This window comes from Phodopus roborovskii, unplaced genomic scaffold (genome assembly GCF_943737965.1).
Source record: "Phodopus roborovskii unplaced genomic scaffold, PHOROB, whole genome shotgun sequence".
Taxonomy (NCBI): domain Eukaryota; kingdom Metazoa; phylum Chordata; class Mammalia; order Rodentia; family Cricetidae; genus Phodopus; species Phodopus roborovskii.
Window position 1 is genome coordinate 42,322,070 of NW_026126517.1, and position 16,151 is coordinate 42,338,220.

The 16,151-nt window shown below is 39.4% G+C and overlaps 1 protein-coding gene across 8 annotated transcripts in view; it reads left to right on the top strand.

Annotated features, from left to right (window-relative positions):
* The window catches only part of Csnk1g1 (casein kinase 1 gamma 1), a 127,442-nt gene that overhangs the window by 105,733 nt on the left and 5,558 nt on the right, over nt 1-16,151 (top strand). For 3 of the 8 annotated variants that reach the window (XM_051197797.1, XM_051197798.1, XM_051197804.1), the window contains exons 11-13: nt 2,356-2,466; nt 12,601-12,707; nt 15,799-15,822. In XM_051197797.1, the coding sequence (XP_051053754.1) occupies nt 2,356-2,466; nt 12,601-12,707; nt 15,799-15,822 (242 nt within the window). Of the gene's footprint in view, nt 1-2,355; nt 2,467-10,913; nt 11,156-12,600; nt 12,708-15,798; nt 15,823-16,151 lie in introns of those variants that run through there. The other 5 variants (XM_051197800.1, XM_051197799.1, XM_051197801.1 and 2 more) reach the window with 5 other exon arrangements.

Genomic DNA, 16,151 nt, shown 5'->3' on the forward strand with positions numbered 1-16,151 from the left:
CAGGGGATTATGAGTGAGGCCAACCTGGGGCTACATAATGAAACCCTGTCTCAAAAAGTAAACACCATTTTGTAGAACTAATACTACATAATAGTGTAAAACTTAAATAGTCTACTTAAACTTTCCTAAATTAGTTGTGTATAGTCTAAGGTTAGAAAAACAGATTTAGTCTATTATCTCTAGGCATCAGATAATGGCATTAAGTTTATAACATGGTATAATTGTGCTATACACCATAGCCTTATTTTGGAAAACTTAACATCTGAATATCTATCTACTGAAGTAATTGGAAGGAAAACATCAGGGTAGTGTGTACTCTTATTTACAGGTCACTACACAGGTCACTGGTAGGATGGTGGTGCGCCAGTTCAAGGCCAGCCTGAGCAACTTAGTAAAACTCTATGTGGCTGGGCGAGAAGGAATGTTTATAATAGTTTGAACTCTCTTGTGGTACTCTCAACATAAAACCCTACCCCACTTTGTAGAAACTACATAGTAAGCAAGTTAATACAGCTACCTCCTTATTGAACCTTCTCATCTCACAGGAAATAACAGCAAATATGGGCAGGATCTTGTGCAATGTTATTCTTATCCATGTGACCTCATGGTCTATTAATAATGATGAGTAAACTGCAGCTTTATAGGACATGTCTTTTTGGTGCCTGACCAGTGAGCTTTAAGCACTTCATATCAATGAAATCCTTAGAGGGAAATAGTATGGAGCCTTAAGCTATTACCTTCTCATGCCTCTTTTTTTTTTTTTTTTTTTTAAACTTTCAACTTAGCATATAAAGTAATAGGCATTATCATGGAAGTTTCATTTCATATATATATGTTATTATACATTGTTATAATTCTTTCCCCTCCACGATTCTCTCCATTTGTATAGAGTACACATTTATAGATACCAGCATTTCTGAGATTTATAGGTTCCTTCCCTAGTATTCATGTAGAGCAACAATATTGCATCCCAACCCCTGCTGCTGCTGTTAATCAGCAGCAATTAAAATTTGGTTTACTAATTCCTCATTACCGCCTCTCACACTACTCGTTTTTTTCATTTTTTATAGTCTTAGAATTATTACAGCTGTGCATCTTGATGTTAGTACCTCAGCCATCTGGCACAGGGCAAGAGGCACCTACTATAGAGTCTTTAGAATGAGAGGTCATATATAAGCAAGCTCAGAGTAGTATGAGATCTTAACAACAAACTGGTAAAGAAGGCATGGAGACAGCCTGAATGGCAGCAAAAATAGAAACAGCCCAAAGAGGTTTTTCATTGAAGGCCATGCTTTTGCTGAATACATATCTGCCTTTTGCTTTCTAAAAGTAAATAAATCACATAGGTCATGTCTGTTAATAAATTATTTCTAATTCCAAGTCTAAAGGTATCCTAAACTTTATTTTTTTGTCTTGCTGTGCTTACTTGTTCTTGGCATATGAGTCTCCTGTAAAAAGATTCTTTGGGGGCTGGAGAGCTGGCTCAGTGGTTAACATCACTGGCTACTCTTTAGTGGACCTAGGTTCAGTTCTCAGCACCCACATAGTGACTCACAACCATTTGTAACTCCAGTTCTGGGGGATCTGACATCCCCTTCTGATCTCCATAGGCACATGGTATACATATATACATTTATGCACACTACTTATACATATAAAACAAATTTTTTTAAATTAATAAGTAAAATATCAAAAAATTAAAGAAAAATACTTTGTTTATTCATTTCTATATGAAAGCATATTCTAACCACTGTTTAGTAAATGTCATGTGGCCAAATACAATGTCTTATGCCTGTAATCCCAGCATTGGTAGGCTGAAGTAGAAGAATTGCTATGAATCCCATACACTAATTGGGGTTACCAGAGTGAGACCATGATTCAGAAATGAAGGGGGAGAAAGAAAAAGGCAGTTTCATGGACATTAATCTTGAGAGTAGTAGTTTACTTATGTAAGGGAAGGACATTGTCTAGGTTGTTCCTCATGTAAAAACTTGTATCTGCTCAGTTATTTAACCATTGAAATTATGAGTGTGACTGTTCACCACTTTTAACTTTCTGAATTTGATCTGCATAGTAGCTACTGCAATTACATGAATGTGAAAGCTGAAGGGTGATGCCCAGCTTTTTGTTGGCTCCCTCCCTACTTTTGTTCAGTACTTTGGACTGATTTGCTGGTTCATTAGTGGAAATGAATATAGTCACAGTACTGTTTCTCAGTGCTTTGCAGCAGTTGTTAATGTCAAGCTCCAAACAGAAACCCTGCAGGAGCATTAATGTACTAGATTTTGTTGTTGCTTTCTGTTGCTTTACCTTTCCTTCCATATCTTGCTGTCATGCTTCCTAATGCCTAAGCAGACTGCATCATCAGAGCGCCGAGGAGAGTGGGAAATCCAGCCCAGCCGGCAGACCAATACCTCATTCCTGACGTCTCACTTGGCCACAGACCGCCATGGGGGTTCAGTACAGGTACCTACTGTCTTCCCTGGCCTTCTCAGCCTAGCTAGTAGAATGTTGGCTTGCTCTTGCAGTTTGGGTTCCTTTCAGATGGCCACTTACAGCAGGGGTGAGTTGCTTCTGTTGAACTGATTGTCTCTGTGCCAGTTTTTCAAGATAATTGCTGCTTTTTGTTACTGACTTAGAAACATCTGTGTGATTTCTGTATTTAGTTAACCCATCCTACAATCTTTACCTACTCAAGATCTGGAAAATATCACCAAGGTAGAAGTGTGTTAGTATCTGAATTGTAAAGTCCTGAAACTTAAATTTGGAGCCTTCCAGTGCTAGAGGTATGATGTGTAGCCCACCCTATGATGATAGATGATTTAATACCTAGTAGCCTGGGAGTATTAATTTGGGGATTTCCTGAACAGATATCCAAGAAGTTGAGCTGTTTCCTATTTTCTCTCTGGAATAAATTTGGTCTTGGAAATTATTTCTGTTTTTATTTGGACTAGCTTGAAGTTTTCTTCTCTGTTTGGTATCAGGTATATTTCTGTCTCTTCACTTTTCTTGTGTACAATCTTTAAAATCCAAACCAGGAAAAAAATTCAATTAAATATTTTTTCTCATACTGATGACCCATTAGTTGTGGTATAGAAATGAACTCCCTGCATGTAAATAAATCTTAATAGGCCTAATCTTCTAGAATATGCTTTTTTAAAGAAATGACTCACTGAAGCCGGGAAGGTGGCACACACCTTTAATCCCAGCACTCAAGAGGTAGAATCAGGTGGATCTCTGTGAGTTTGAGGTCAACCAGGTCTACAAAGTGAGTTCCAGGACAGGCTCCAGAGCTACAGAGAAAAACCCTATCTCGAAAAACAAGAGAGAGAGAGAGAGAGAGAGAGAGAGAGAGAGAGAGAGAGAGAGAGAGAAAAGCAATGACTTACTGAATGATCTTATTATTCATGGGAAGTTAAGATATCTTTTAGCCTTATAAAATATTTCATAGAAACATGAAGGTAAAATGATTAATTGAACATACAGATTTGCTTTTCTCTTTGACTGAAGCAGTGGTAAAGATATCTTTTTAAACTTGATGTGGTGGGGCAGGCCTTTAATTCCAGCATTCAAGGGAGAGTCAGGTGGATCTCTGTACATTCAAGTCCATCCTGGCCTACATAGTGTATTCAAGCCAGCCAAGGTTACATAAAGAGACTTTGTCTCAAAAAGAAAAGAAAAAGAATAAAAAGAATTGTTTAGAGGTATGTATCTATAGAAAGGTGGAAAAAACAACAGCAACAAAATGTTAGAAGTTGAAATATAGCTTAAATAACAGGAAACCTGTAAAGTTGAATCTTAATCTCTTGACCCTGGAATTTCCCAAAAAGCTCAAGAATTGGCTTTCTTTAAGTTGAGGAGTGTTAGCAGGGCATACATTAAAAAGAGTGGTTGAAAGTCTAAGAAGGTAGAGATCCCTACATGCTCCGCCTGCTTTTTTATACAACCCAGGACCACCTGCCTATCGTGGCCTGGGCCTTCCCAGATGGCCCTTGCTTATGTCAGGTTGACAAAAAGTTAACTGTCACACCTATAGTGGATATATATATATATATATATACACACACACACACACACATATAATTAAAAATAAAAAAATCTTGTTTAAAAGTTTTATTAGCATAATATAAATTAGCATTATATAAAATTGGCTTCATTGTAACATCTTCATACATTATATAATGTATTCACCCATTACTCTCTTTTTCCCTCTCACTCTGTAGACCCCTTCTTTCTTTACAACTATTCTAGTGTTTGTGCATGCTGTGTATGTACACAAACACATGCCAGTGAGTTTAATTCCAATTTTTACAGGAGCATGGGCAACTTACTGGTGCCTACAACACTGAAAGAAATGTCCCTTCCTTCTCATAGTAATCACTATCTGCCTATTAATCCTCAGGGAGGGGTACAGACTTCAGCATCCAACACTTCTAATATGAGCAGATAATTAAGGGTTACCATGCTTCTGAGGAAACTTTAATAAGAAAGAAACCAAAGCAAACAAACGACAGCAACAGTATTTTCACAAAGACAGTCTTTGCTAGGCATTGCTGGCGCACACACACCTTTAGTCTCAGCACTAGGAAGGCAGAGGCAGGTGGATCTCTGTGAGTTTGAGGCCAGCCTGGTCTACAGAGTGAGTGCCAGGACAGCCTCCAAAACAATACGGAGAAAAACCAAAAAAAAAAAAAAAACAAAACAAAAAAAACAAAACCAAAGAATTAGTTTTGAGACAGCCAGGGTTACACATAGACCCTCCTGTCTTGAAAAATAAAATACAAATAAAAAACAATCTGCCTGCTACTCTGGAAGACCCAGGTTCAAATCCCAGCACCAACATGACAGCTTACAGCTATTTGTATCTCCAGTTCAAGAGGATCTGATGATCTCTTCTGACCTCCTTGGACACTGAACATACACAGTCCACAGTTGGATATGCAGGTGAAGCACCCATACACATAAATTAATAAAATAATATTTTAGAATGCCCTTAAAAATTGTAACAATTTAAAAACCCAAAATAGCAAAAAAGCAAAGCAGACCAGGCAATGGTAGTGCATGCTTTTAATCCGAGCACTCAGAAGGCAGAGACAGGTGGATCTCTGTGAGTTTGAAGCCAGCCTGCTTTATAGAGTCAGTGCCAGGACAAAAAAAAAGCCTGTCTTGAAAAATTTTTTAAAAGAAAAAAAAAAAATCAGTATACTTGGGACAGCAAGATAGATAGGCCTTGATGACTTGAGTTCATCCCTGGGACCCACATGGTGGAAGGAGAGAACTAACTCCTAAAAGTTGTCTCCAGACTTCCATAAGTATGCAGTAGCAGGTATATCCCTCACCCCCATTTGAAATAAATATATAAAATAACATTTCTTAAGATAGAACGAGATCCTTAGAAGGAAAATAAGACAACCAAAGAATGAGTATGGTCTTCTTTAAGATAATTACCAGAACCCGTTTTTTTTTTTTTTTTTTAAATCAACTTTAAAATTTTATGCTTCATGAATCTTTTCATATGAATTTACGCAGGATATATGTTATCAAGATATGTGAAAACAAGGAAGCATGTATTGGATCTAGGGAACAAGAGGCCCTACTCAACAAAGAAGCAGAGTGACTTGCCAGGATAATCAAATTTAGGAGACTCCAGCTTCCAGTATAGAAGGACAGCTTTCACCAAATTGGTAGTCAAGGGTTTAGGAAGCTGTGTAAGAAAATGACAGACCTAGAGGTATAGCTTAATATAGTCTACTTGTCTAACATACATACAACTTTGGGTTCAATCCCTAACACTGCAGTTAATTATAATAATAATAATAATAATAATAATAAATTATAATAATACATACATACATAAAACTTTTGGTAAAAGTAATGACTCACCATTAATATATGAAAATTAATATATAAAATGATTTTGTTTTTAACTTTTTATTACTTTTAAAAATTTGTTTGCATGTATATGTGTACCACATGTCCAGGTACCTGAACAGGATAGAAAAGAGCACAAGATCCCCTGAATCTAGAGTTAAATGCAGTTGTGAGCAGGTGCTCGGAACTGAAATTGGATATTGGGTCCCTGCAGGGAGCAGCAAGTGCTCGTGAGCACTGGCCTATCTCTCCAGGCTCATATAGTCCTGGCTGGCCTTGAACTTATTATGCAACCAAGACTAACTGTGAACTAATCTTCCTGCCTCTGTGTCTTGAATTATATGATTACAAGCATGTGCTACCACACTTTGTAAAGACTATGTTTCTTGAAAATCAATAATATTTCTACCACAACAGATATTATTCATGTGGTTTGTGTGTGTGTGTGTGTGTATTTTAATTTTGTTGTTATTTGTTTTCCTTTTTTGTTTATTTTGTTTTCTTTTGGAGACAGGGTCTCACTAAGTAGACCAGTCTGTCTTGGAACTCACGAGTTCTGCTCTCTCCTATCCACTACCTCTGTCTCGCTAGTGCTTGGAATAAAAGCATTCACCACTCAGCCTGGCTTGTTCCCCCCCCCCCCACTTTTTTTTTTTTTTAAAGCATGATCTCCCTGTGTATTTCACACTAGCCTTCAGATTACAGTCATCCAGCCTCAGCCTTCTGAGCAAAGCTGGAGTTATAGGGGTGCACTGCCATGTCTGGATATGTATCTGAATTCTTTCACTCTTCAGAGGCACTTTGTGAAATTATGCTGAGCTTAACCTGGATAACCTGCAACACCATCTCCATCTCTCTTGGATGGAGTGTAAATTGCTAAGGTGAAGAACATGTGTTCTGATAAAATGTGGACATTCTGGTTCTAACTTATTTAACAGGCAAGACACCCTGATTCCCATCTTCTAGTATTTCCACAGATATTCTGCCTTAAAGGCCTAAATTCTAGAATACAAAATTTGGATGTGTTGGCACACACCTTTAGTCCCAGCACCCAAGAGGCAGAGGCTGGTAGATCTCTGTGAGTTTGAGGCCAGCCTGGTCTACACAGTGAGTTCCAGAACAGCTAGGGCTATCTATCTTGAACCGTGCCCCTCCCTCCCAAAAAAATAGTAATTTGAGCCAGATATCTTAGAAAGTACCTGTAATCTCAGCTAGTCAGACGGTTGAGGCAGGAGGAACAGTTGAGCTCCGGAATTTGAGGCCAGCCTGAACATCCTAACAAGATGCCATCTCAAAAAAGAAAAAGTACAGCTTCATTACATCTGTTAAGTTCTTTATGGTATGTCAAATCTCTTTAGTGGGCATCATGGTTAACCACCATATAAAATGTGGTAGATAATATGAAAGTTATTGGCCCTATACATGCGTCATTGGTAGAGTTAGATTTATAATCCAGCCCTATCAAAATAGTATTTATTCTGTTGTACATCTAGATAGGAGTCTAGGAATATAAAAAACTCTTCTGCAAACTTGAAGTAGGTTCAGGCTGTAAATGTGTGAACTAATACCTGTTAACTCCCAGATTTTTATTTTTTTAGACAGGGTCAGTCTGGTCTCAACCTTGCTGTGTAACTGATGATGACCTTGAACTTGAGATTCTTCTCCCTCTATCTCCTGAGTGCCAGAAGTACAGGCATGTGCCACCATACCTGGTTTTATGTGGTACTAGGAACCAAACCCAGGGCTTTGTACCTGCTAATAAACAAGTATTCCACCAACCGAGCAAAGGCCCAGACATGTTATTTAAGATTTTCTTTAAGGTTCTTTTGCTTTATTTTTTGGTTTTATTTTTCTCACTATGTAGCTCATGGTAGTCTCTACTCAGTAACTCTGCCTCTTCCTTCAGAGTGCCAGGGTTACAGAGTGCTACCATGTGCTTCAGACATGTTTTAGATACAGATAGGTGTAAGTGTACAAGGGGGATAATTTTTTTTTTTTTTTTGGGTCTGGTTTGTTTGAAATTATGTGCTTCCAGTACAGATAAAAAGAAAATGATTATAAAGTGAGAATAACCTTTTTCTTAGATTGCCTAAGGAAACTTATTGTAGGCTCCTCATAAAGAGGAAAAATTATTATAAAGTGTAAGACTTTACTGTGATCCAGAATCACAGGTAAGTCCCCGGAGTGACTGTTACTAGTAATTCATGTTAGTAGAATTGAAGAGATAGATAGTAAGTATGCTAGGGTAACCTTGAATTCCCATTGCAGCTCATGCTGGCTGCACACTTCCAGTTCTCCTGCATCAGACACCTGAATGCTAACATTATAGGTATGTACCCCTACACCTGGCTTTTAGCCAGACGTCTCACATGACATTTTGTCTAGTTCCTTAATTACTCATTAAGAATCAGTGATTTGGGGTGGAGAGATGGCTCAGAGGTTAAGAGCACAGGCTGTTCTTCCAGAGGTCCTGAGTTCAATTCTCAGCAACCACATGGTGGCTCACAACCATCTATAAGGAGATCTGGTGCCCTCTTCTGGTGTGCAGGCAGAACACTGACTGTATAAATCATAAATAAATTAATCTTAAAAAATAAAAATAAAAAAATCAGTGATTCAGGGCTGGGGATATAATTCAGATATGGTACTTTCCTGGAGTACACATTTGATTTACTCCCCAATACTGCAAAAATAAAGAAATATAAATTTTTAGGTGACTGCATTCATGTGTAACCATTGTTCTCATAGAATAAGTCACTTGCCAGTGTTAACAGTTTGTGTATGCTAGAAAATACATCCACAGGATTGCCAGTGGTACTGAGGAAGGCAGCAAGATGTGGTTCACAATCATTTAACCTTCTTAGCCTTTTTTGCTGGGCTTCCCCCAACTTCTGATTTGAAATTTTCAAATTTACAGAAAAGTTGGGACTACCCTTAACCTTCACTAACAAACTGTTAGGATTCTGCCACATTTTCTTTGACTTTGCATACTTGCAATGCGTATGTGCCTGTGTGTATGTGTGTTTGCTTTCCAGACTGTTTGAAAGTTAAAACAGTTTACCTTAGCCCCACACACTTCCACCTACCTCTCCTAGGAACAAATACATTCTTTTCATGTAACCAGTAACTCTGTTGCCTTCTCTGAGACAGTCAATAAAGTCATAATATCTAAGAGCCCAGATTCCAGTTGACTTTAAAATTTTATAGTGTCAAGAATCTAACCAAGAGTCCTGCTCCCATCAGTTGCTTTGCCTCGTCCATCTCTTTCAGTTCTTTAATCTCTCTCTCCCTGTGTTTTGTTTATTTTGTTTGTCTTGAGACAGTCTTACTCTGTAGCTGAGGCTAACCCACATCTCGCTGTATAACCCAAGCTAGCCTCCAACTCATGGTCCTCCTGTTTCTGCCTCCTGAGGCACAATGTAAACACTAGTCAGTATCAGTTACCAGTGGATTTTTTTTTAAGGTTTTTATAAAATGATCCTTTTTGAATAGTCCAAGTCAGCTAGCTGTATTACACAATATCGCACGTCCTGGATTTGTCTATTTTTAACCCAAGACAGTTTCTCTGTATAGTCCTGGGTGTCCTGGAACTCACTTTGTAAACCAGGCTCAAACTCACAGAGATCCACCTGCCTCTGTCTCCCAAGTGCTAGGATTAAAGGCAAGTGCTACCATACCGCCACCCAGCTTTTTTTTAAAAAAAAATTTTTTTAATCTTTCTATTGTTTGATTTTTGAAGTTGTAATTATATTCAAAAGAAACATGTTTGCAGAGAGGGGAATATACTGTTTTGTATAATATATGTAATATTAGGCTGTCTACTAATCAGAAATACTAAATTTGATCACTAGCAGAAATTTGAGTCTTCCTCAGGTAAGTCCAGATTCAATGTTGTAAGTTTCTTCTTTTATCATTAACCATATATCATTATTGTAATTTTCTCACTCATGTCTTATTAACAAGAAAAGGGCCAGACATGGTATTCTAGACCTGTTGTAATCCTACCTCTGTGGGAGCTAAGGCAGGAACAATGCTTGCCATGGATTTATATAGTACCATGAGTTTATATAACCTAGGCTATATAGTGGGTACTAGGCTACGTTATTAGACCCTTATCCAAAGTAAATTTGGGGGGGCAGTAATTATTCTTTTGTAGAAATAATGGTGGTTATACATTAGCAGTAGGTAGTATTCACTGTCTGTCCCAAAGTAATCATTTCCTTCTGCTTTCCTTTTTACGATTGGTTAGAAAATTTTGGCAAATTGGCTGCTAGTAAATACCTCATAGCTTGAGTAAAATAAGAGTATCAATAAGATGAATCTTGTTTTGTTTTCCAAGGATTTCTCTGTGTAGCTGTGGCCATCCTGGAACTCACTCTGGAGACCAGGTTGGCCTCAAACTCACAGAAATCTGCCTGCCACTGCCTCCTGAGTGCTGAGATTAAAGGCATGAGCCACCACACCCAGCTTAGATGAATATTTTTGAGCCATTACTATGTCTTGTGGCTCTGGGCTGAACTCTTACTGCATGGTGACTCCAGTAGAGTAATATCACTGTTTCCCCATTTTACAGACTAGGAAACAGGTACAGAAAAATTGAAGATCTTGCCCAGACACCCACAGCCAATACAGTTAGAATTCAAACCCATGGCTACCTAATTTTTTACAGATTTATTTATTTATTTTATGTGCCTGTATGCACTTCTGTTTGAGGTTGTTGGTCCCTCTGGAACTGGAGTTACAGACAGCTGTGAGCTGCCATTATGGGTGCTGGGAGTTGAACCATGTCCTCTGGAAGAACAGCCAGTGCTCTTAACTGCTAAGCTATCTCTCCAGTCCCTGCTGCCTAATTTTAGAACTCAGTTCTTACTTACTGTTTCCTACTTCCTCCAATATTATTTACAAGGTATCTGCCCCATCCATTCCTTATGTAATTCTCACATCAGTCTGTAAAGACAGTCTCAAGTAGATGAAGTTATTACCCAATACCATAAGCTATCTGAACCATTTATCCTATTTTGTGGTTCTTTCCCATGTTTCAGCCAAGATCTTTAACAACAGAATGGTTTGTGCGGGGTCCCTTTTCCCACTCCCCAGCACCCACATAAGCAGGAATCATGTGCTGGAAATGAAACCAGGTGGCAGAAGCAACTGTACAAGCAAGACAAGCCTGATCGGGTCCACATGAACCAGATGACAGGAATGAGAGCCATCATTTACAGTTCGGGGACCATCAGTGAGAAATGGGATGACAGTAACCCTGAAATAAAGGCCATTGAAACAAGACTGGTTTTCCAAGGAAAATTTGTCCTTACCGCCTTCCTTCTCAACAGAGAAGGTGTAGCAGTCTTGTTTGAGTAACTTCAAACCAGTGATCAAAGCCATGAAGAAATTTTCTGAAGGAAAGTGTGATTATTTATGGTTTCTGGTGCCCATTCCTGGTTTCTTTTTGAGAATTTATTTTTTAAATCACCATTACCCAGTTTACAATTATGTAGTATAATAAGCAAACTGAGAGTGGTAGAAATTACCCACCATGGTCAAGGGAGAGAATTAGTTAACCTTAATACATTAGCTGTACAAGATTTGTAGGATTTTTTTGTTTTTAAAGCTTTGGCTTTAAAGCTTTGTAGACTAGGCTGGCCTCAAACTCACAGAGATCCTCCTACCTCTACCTCCCGAGTGCTGGGATTAAAGGCATGTGCCATCCACTCCCAGCTCCGTTATTTTTTTAATAAGATCTATACACATTTTTTGAAAAATGAAAGAATCTGTGGACAGACACAGGTGAAAGCCATAAAAGCCCACAGACCCTAACTGAACCCTTGGTTAAGTCATTTGTTAGTGTTCCCATCCATTAAAAGAGAATAATTGGAGCTGGGGGACAGCAAGGTGGCACAGTAGGTAAACGCACTTCACACCAAGCCTGATGACCTAAGTTCAACAGCCAGAAAACACATAGTAGAAGGAGAGAGCCACCTCCTGTAAGTTATCCTCCAACCTCCAATACACACTGCTTGCGTTTATTTGTTTGTTTGTTTGTTTGTTTGTTTGTTTTTGAGACAGGGTTTCTTTATATAGTTCTGGCTGACCTGGAACTCACTCTGTAGACCAGGCCAGCCTCAAACTCAGATCTGCCTGCTTCTGCTTCTCCAGTGTTTGTATTAAAGGCGAGCACGACCACCTCCCAGCTTTTTTGTTGGTTTTTTGTTTTGTTTTGTTTTTTTTTTTTTCAATGCAGTTTGTGCTAAGATAGCCTGTCCCTTACAATCCCAGCACTGGAGGAGTGGAGGCTTGGGAATCTCTAGGTTTCACTGGCCAGCCAACCTAGCCTAATCAGCAAGCTGCATGTACCTGTGAGAGACCCTTTCCCAAAATAAAGTGGAAAGTTCCTGAAGAATAACACTAATGTTAACCTTTGACCCTTGTGGGTGTGTGCATACACACGCACCCTCACACACACACAGAGTGTAACAGAGTGCTAAGCATAAAGTAGGCACTCAATATGAAACTAATTGTCATCATTGTATGGTTATATCATGCTAACAAGATGTAGGTCTAGGAACCCTCCCTAAATCAGAACAGTGTTCCCTTAACCCAATAAACACACATTTCCACACGCTGCCTGGCTACAACCTAAGTGTGAAACCTAATCTCCCCTAATCTATTGTAGTGGAGGCAGGAATTTCATACAGCCATGGTATTTATCGAGGTCTGTCTCTGTTTCAGGTGGTCAGCTCAACCAACGGAGAGCTGAATGTTGATGACCCCACTGGAGCTCACTCAAATGCACCAATCACAGCTCATGCCGAGGTGGAGGTAGTGGAGGAAGCTAAGTACGTTCATCTTTCAGAGGGGTTGTGTGTCTCTCAGAGGGCTTGTCTTCACTGGTTGGAAAATCTCTTCTGTCTCCTATATGCTGCTCGTCACAGACTGGGTTCTTCAGGCTTGTGTCCACAGCTTCCTCCTGACCATTGTGGTTTGTTGCATGCTGCATTAAGGCTGCTGCCACCCTTCTTTAGCACTGATTTCTGGGCAGATCGTTATCTAAAAGAATGGTGTGGTGAAAGCTACAATAGATAGTAGCCATGAGTTTCTCGGCAGCTCTAGAGCTTCTTGCTCCCTACCTGTTACGTGTGAAACCATGGGCTTTGGTATATAGTATCATATTTCTAACTGTTGCCTAACCACTCCAGGTGGATGGCCATGAATAAAAAGGGTTTGAGAGTCATTTTGCTGTCTTTGAAACAGTCTGGGCTTAGAAAAACTAAGTAATTTTCAGGCAAAGCAAGACAATTGTGCTTGTAAATATGAGATTCTTGGGACAGCAAAGTGACCCTGACCCCAGGAAAGTGAAAGCATTTAGTTCCTCACCTCCTCTTCTGGTTATCTTGCATGTATGTGTCTTGCTGTGCTCTCCTGCTAGCCCCTTGGTGCTTTTTGCATGGTCTGTGTTTAAACTCTGAGATTCTGGGCTGGAAGGTACTACTGATTCTGCTGTACAAACAGCATTTCTTCTACCACGCCTATTCCTTTTTTCCCTATCCCAAACTCAGATCCAGGTTTTAACTTCAAGAAGACATCAGGTAGGGAAAACTAGAGAAACATGAGTCAGTAACTACTGCCAGTCCTGGGGCAAGCAACATATTTCTAGTACAAACAGGACATGCTTATACCTCTGGGCATCAGTCAGTGTCACCAAGCACTTCAGTCTTTTTTTCCAGATGTACTTGGCATGGTTGTACTCCCGTCTGTCTATTTGGTAAACTCACTCATGCTTAACAGATGAAAAAGCGAATGAGGGTGACAGGCTCTATTTTGTTGATACCTATAGACAAGGGGTGGATTAGGAAGGTGATGCCAGGAGGAGACTATTTTAGTAATTAATCACAGTCCTATTTCTCAGGGACTTGGGAGATTTTAATGGTGCTTATAATTTTTTCTTTCATTCTCAATAAATTATATGATATAATATTCCCATTTTCTGAACTCTCACTTTGGAATCTCCTAGAAAATATAGATACTTCTGCATGGACCCAGAGATTTGAGGTTAATTTATTAGTATCTAGCCTGGTAATGAAAATACTTTATTTAAAAGTTAAGGGAATTCGAACATGCAGCCAAAATTGGGTACACTCTGCATGTTGTGATCTTGAAAGAGAGCCATGCCTTTTCCCAACTCACCCCACCTTTCTCCCCATCTCATATTTGTACTTATTCTTTTTAGAAATTTATATCTGAATCTAATGCTATACTGTGAGCACCAAGTTCATATGAATTTTAGCCTTAGGTCCTAAACAAATTTATATTTCAGACCTATTCATTTCATTTCATTTTAGTAAATGTATGCATTAACTGTGTGTGCGTGTGGTGTTTGTGTTCAATGTGAAAGATAGAGGCCACTCATACAGAAAGAGTTCAGTTGAGTGTGTTCTGTTTTGTCATAGTCTAAACACTAGAATATAAAGAGAGGTGAATGTCTTCCCATTAACAGAAAGGACCATTATACCCCTCCCTTCCAGCTGCAGGTTTAGGCCTTCTGAAAAACATAGAAACTAAAAGAGAGCAGTTGCCTTTGACCAAATGTCACTCAAGGCCTTGCTTGGACATTTTGTATGCTGGTTCTGGTAGCTGATAACATGAACCAATCTTCCTTGCCTAGGGAACTACCAGGACTCAGCCATGTGTATATATGGTATATCTATGTCGGTATGTGTGGGGGTAAGGATATAGTAGCTGTACATCACTAGATCACTTTCGTGGAAAAGTCAAAGCTAGAGAGACATGAGTTGTCCCAAACAACCCTTCATTACATACAGCTGTGGTGCCATTTGTTGATGTAGCCTGTTGATGGGATAAGGAGGACTGTTCTTCTATGTAATTAAACTCAGGTACAGGGAAAGTGTGAAATTTTTGGTTTTAGGTTCCCTTTCCCAGTTTGTTAAATGTAAATTCAGTACAAAACCACAGGATGATAGTTTTAATCAGTGTCAAAAAATGGACACTTGATTTCCCTTTTCTTCTAGATACAAGACATTTTTGTTGAAGTATGGTTGGAGGAATGATGAGGACAGATGATTTTTAGGTCAATTTTTGTGATAATAAGTATAAGATTTTTTTATTTATGTTTTGGCTATATCTTGATGATTGTGGGCCCAGTGTCTCCTGAGAATTAATGTGGTTAAAATTTTAGGTCCTTCTAGGTGGGCATTGGTGGCCCATGCCTTTAATACCAGTGCTAGGGAGGCAGAGGCAGGCAGATCTCTGAGTTCAAGGTCAGCCTGTTCTACAGAGCTAGTTCCAGGGCACGCTCCAAAACAATGCAGAGAAACCGTCTTCAAAAACAAAAACAAAATTATTTTAGGTTCTTCTCTAGTAGTTATTTCTAAGCAGGGAACTCCCTCTGTTTCGTCTTCTAATAAGATAAAGTATCTCTTAAACTTCTCCTCTCTCTAAGAAGAGCTTTTTGAGTATTGAAGTTAGCTGAGCATTGTACAAGACCTGGTGTGGGAACCAGGTAGATTCAGCCTCGATGCTTGCATTCTCACAAGCCAGGTCACTTACTCCTTCTTCCCCTACTGCCTTCCTGGAAATTGCCCTGGAAAGCCTACCCCCAGGCTTCCACCAGCTCTCCTTTTTGCATCCCCCAAGATGCAGCTCCCACACTGATACTCCTGTCAGGCTTCTGCCTACTGTTTAATGTGGCCTGTGCAGCCTCCCTCAGCAGGAGGAAACTAAACACAGACACATACTGCATGTTTGCATGTTCACAGGGAGTCACTTCCATCTTCATCCATGGACTAATCTCTCTCTCTCTCTCTCTCTCTCTCTCTCTCTCTCTCTCTCTTCTCTTCTCTTCTCTTCTCTTCTCTTCTCTTCTCTTCTCTTTCTTCCTTTTCTGTGTTTTTCTCTTTATATACTCTGTAGCTGCCTGAAAATGCTCAACCTGTGGTGAGTCCCTCTCTCCAGTCCACATGCAAGGGGAGCGGACCTGACTAGACTGGGATTGGCAAAGCATTAGAAATACTGAATGAATTCCACAAACCTCCTTATGTCTTAGCCACCCAGACTGGGGAGATTAGGGCCACAAGATGGGGTGGGGCAGGCCTGTACCCAGAAATCAATCTTTTCCTTCTTTTCTTTGAATCCCACCTCATTTATCACTGCACCCTCCTACCAAAAACGATCTCACGATACCCAAACTTACTTTGTTTTTTGTTTTGGTCTTTTTTTGGTTTGGTTTGGTTTGGTTTGGTTTGGTTTTTTTTAAGGTGAGTGAA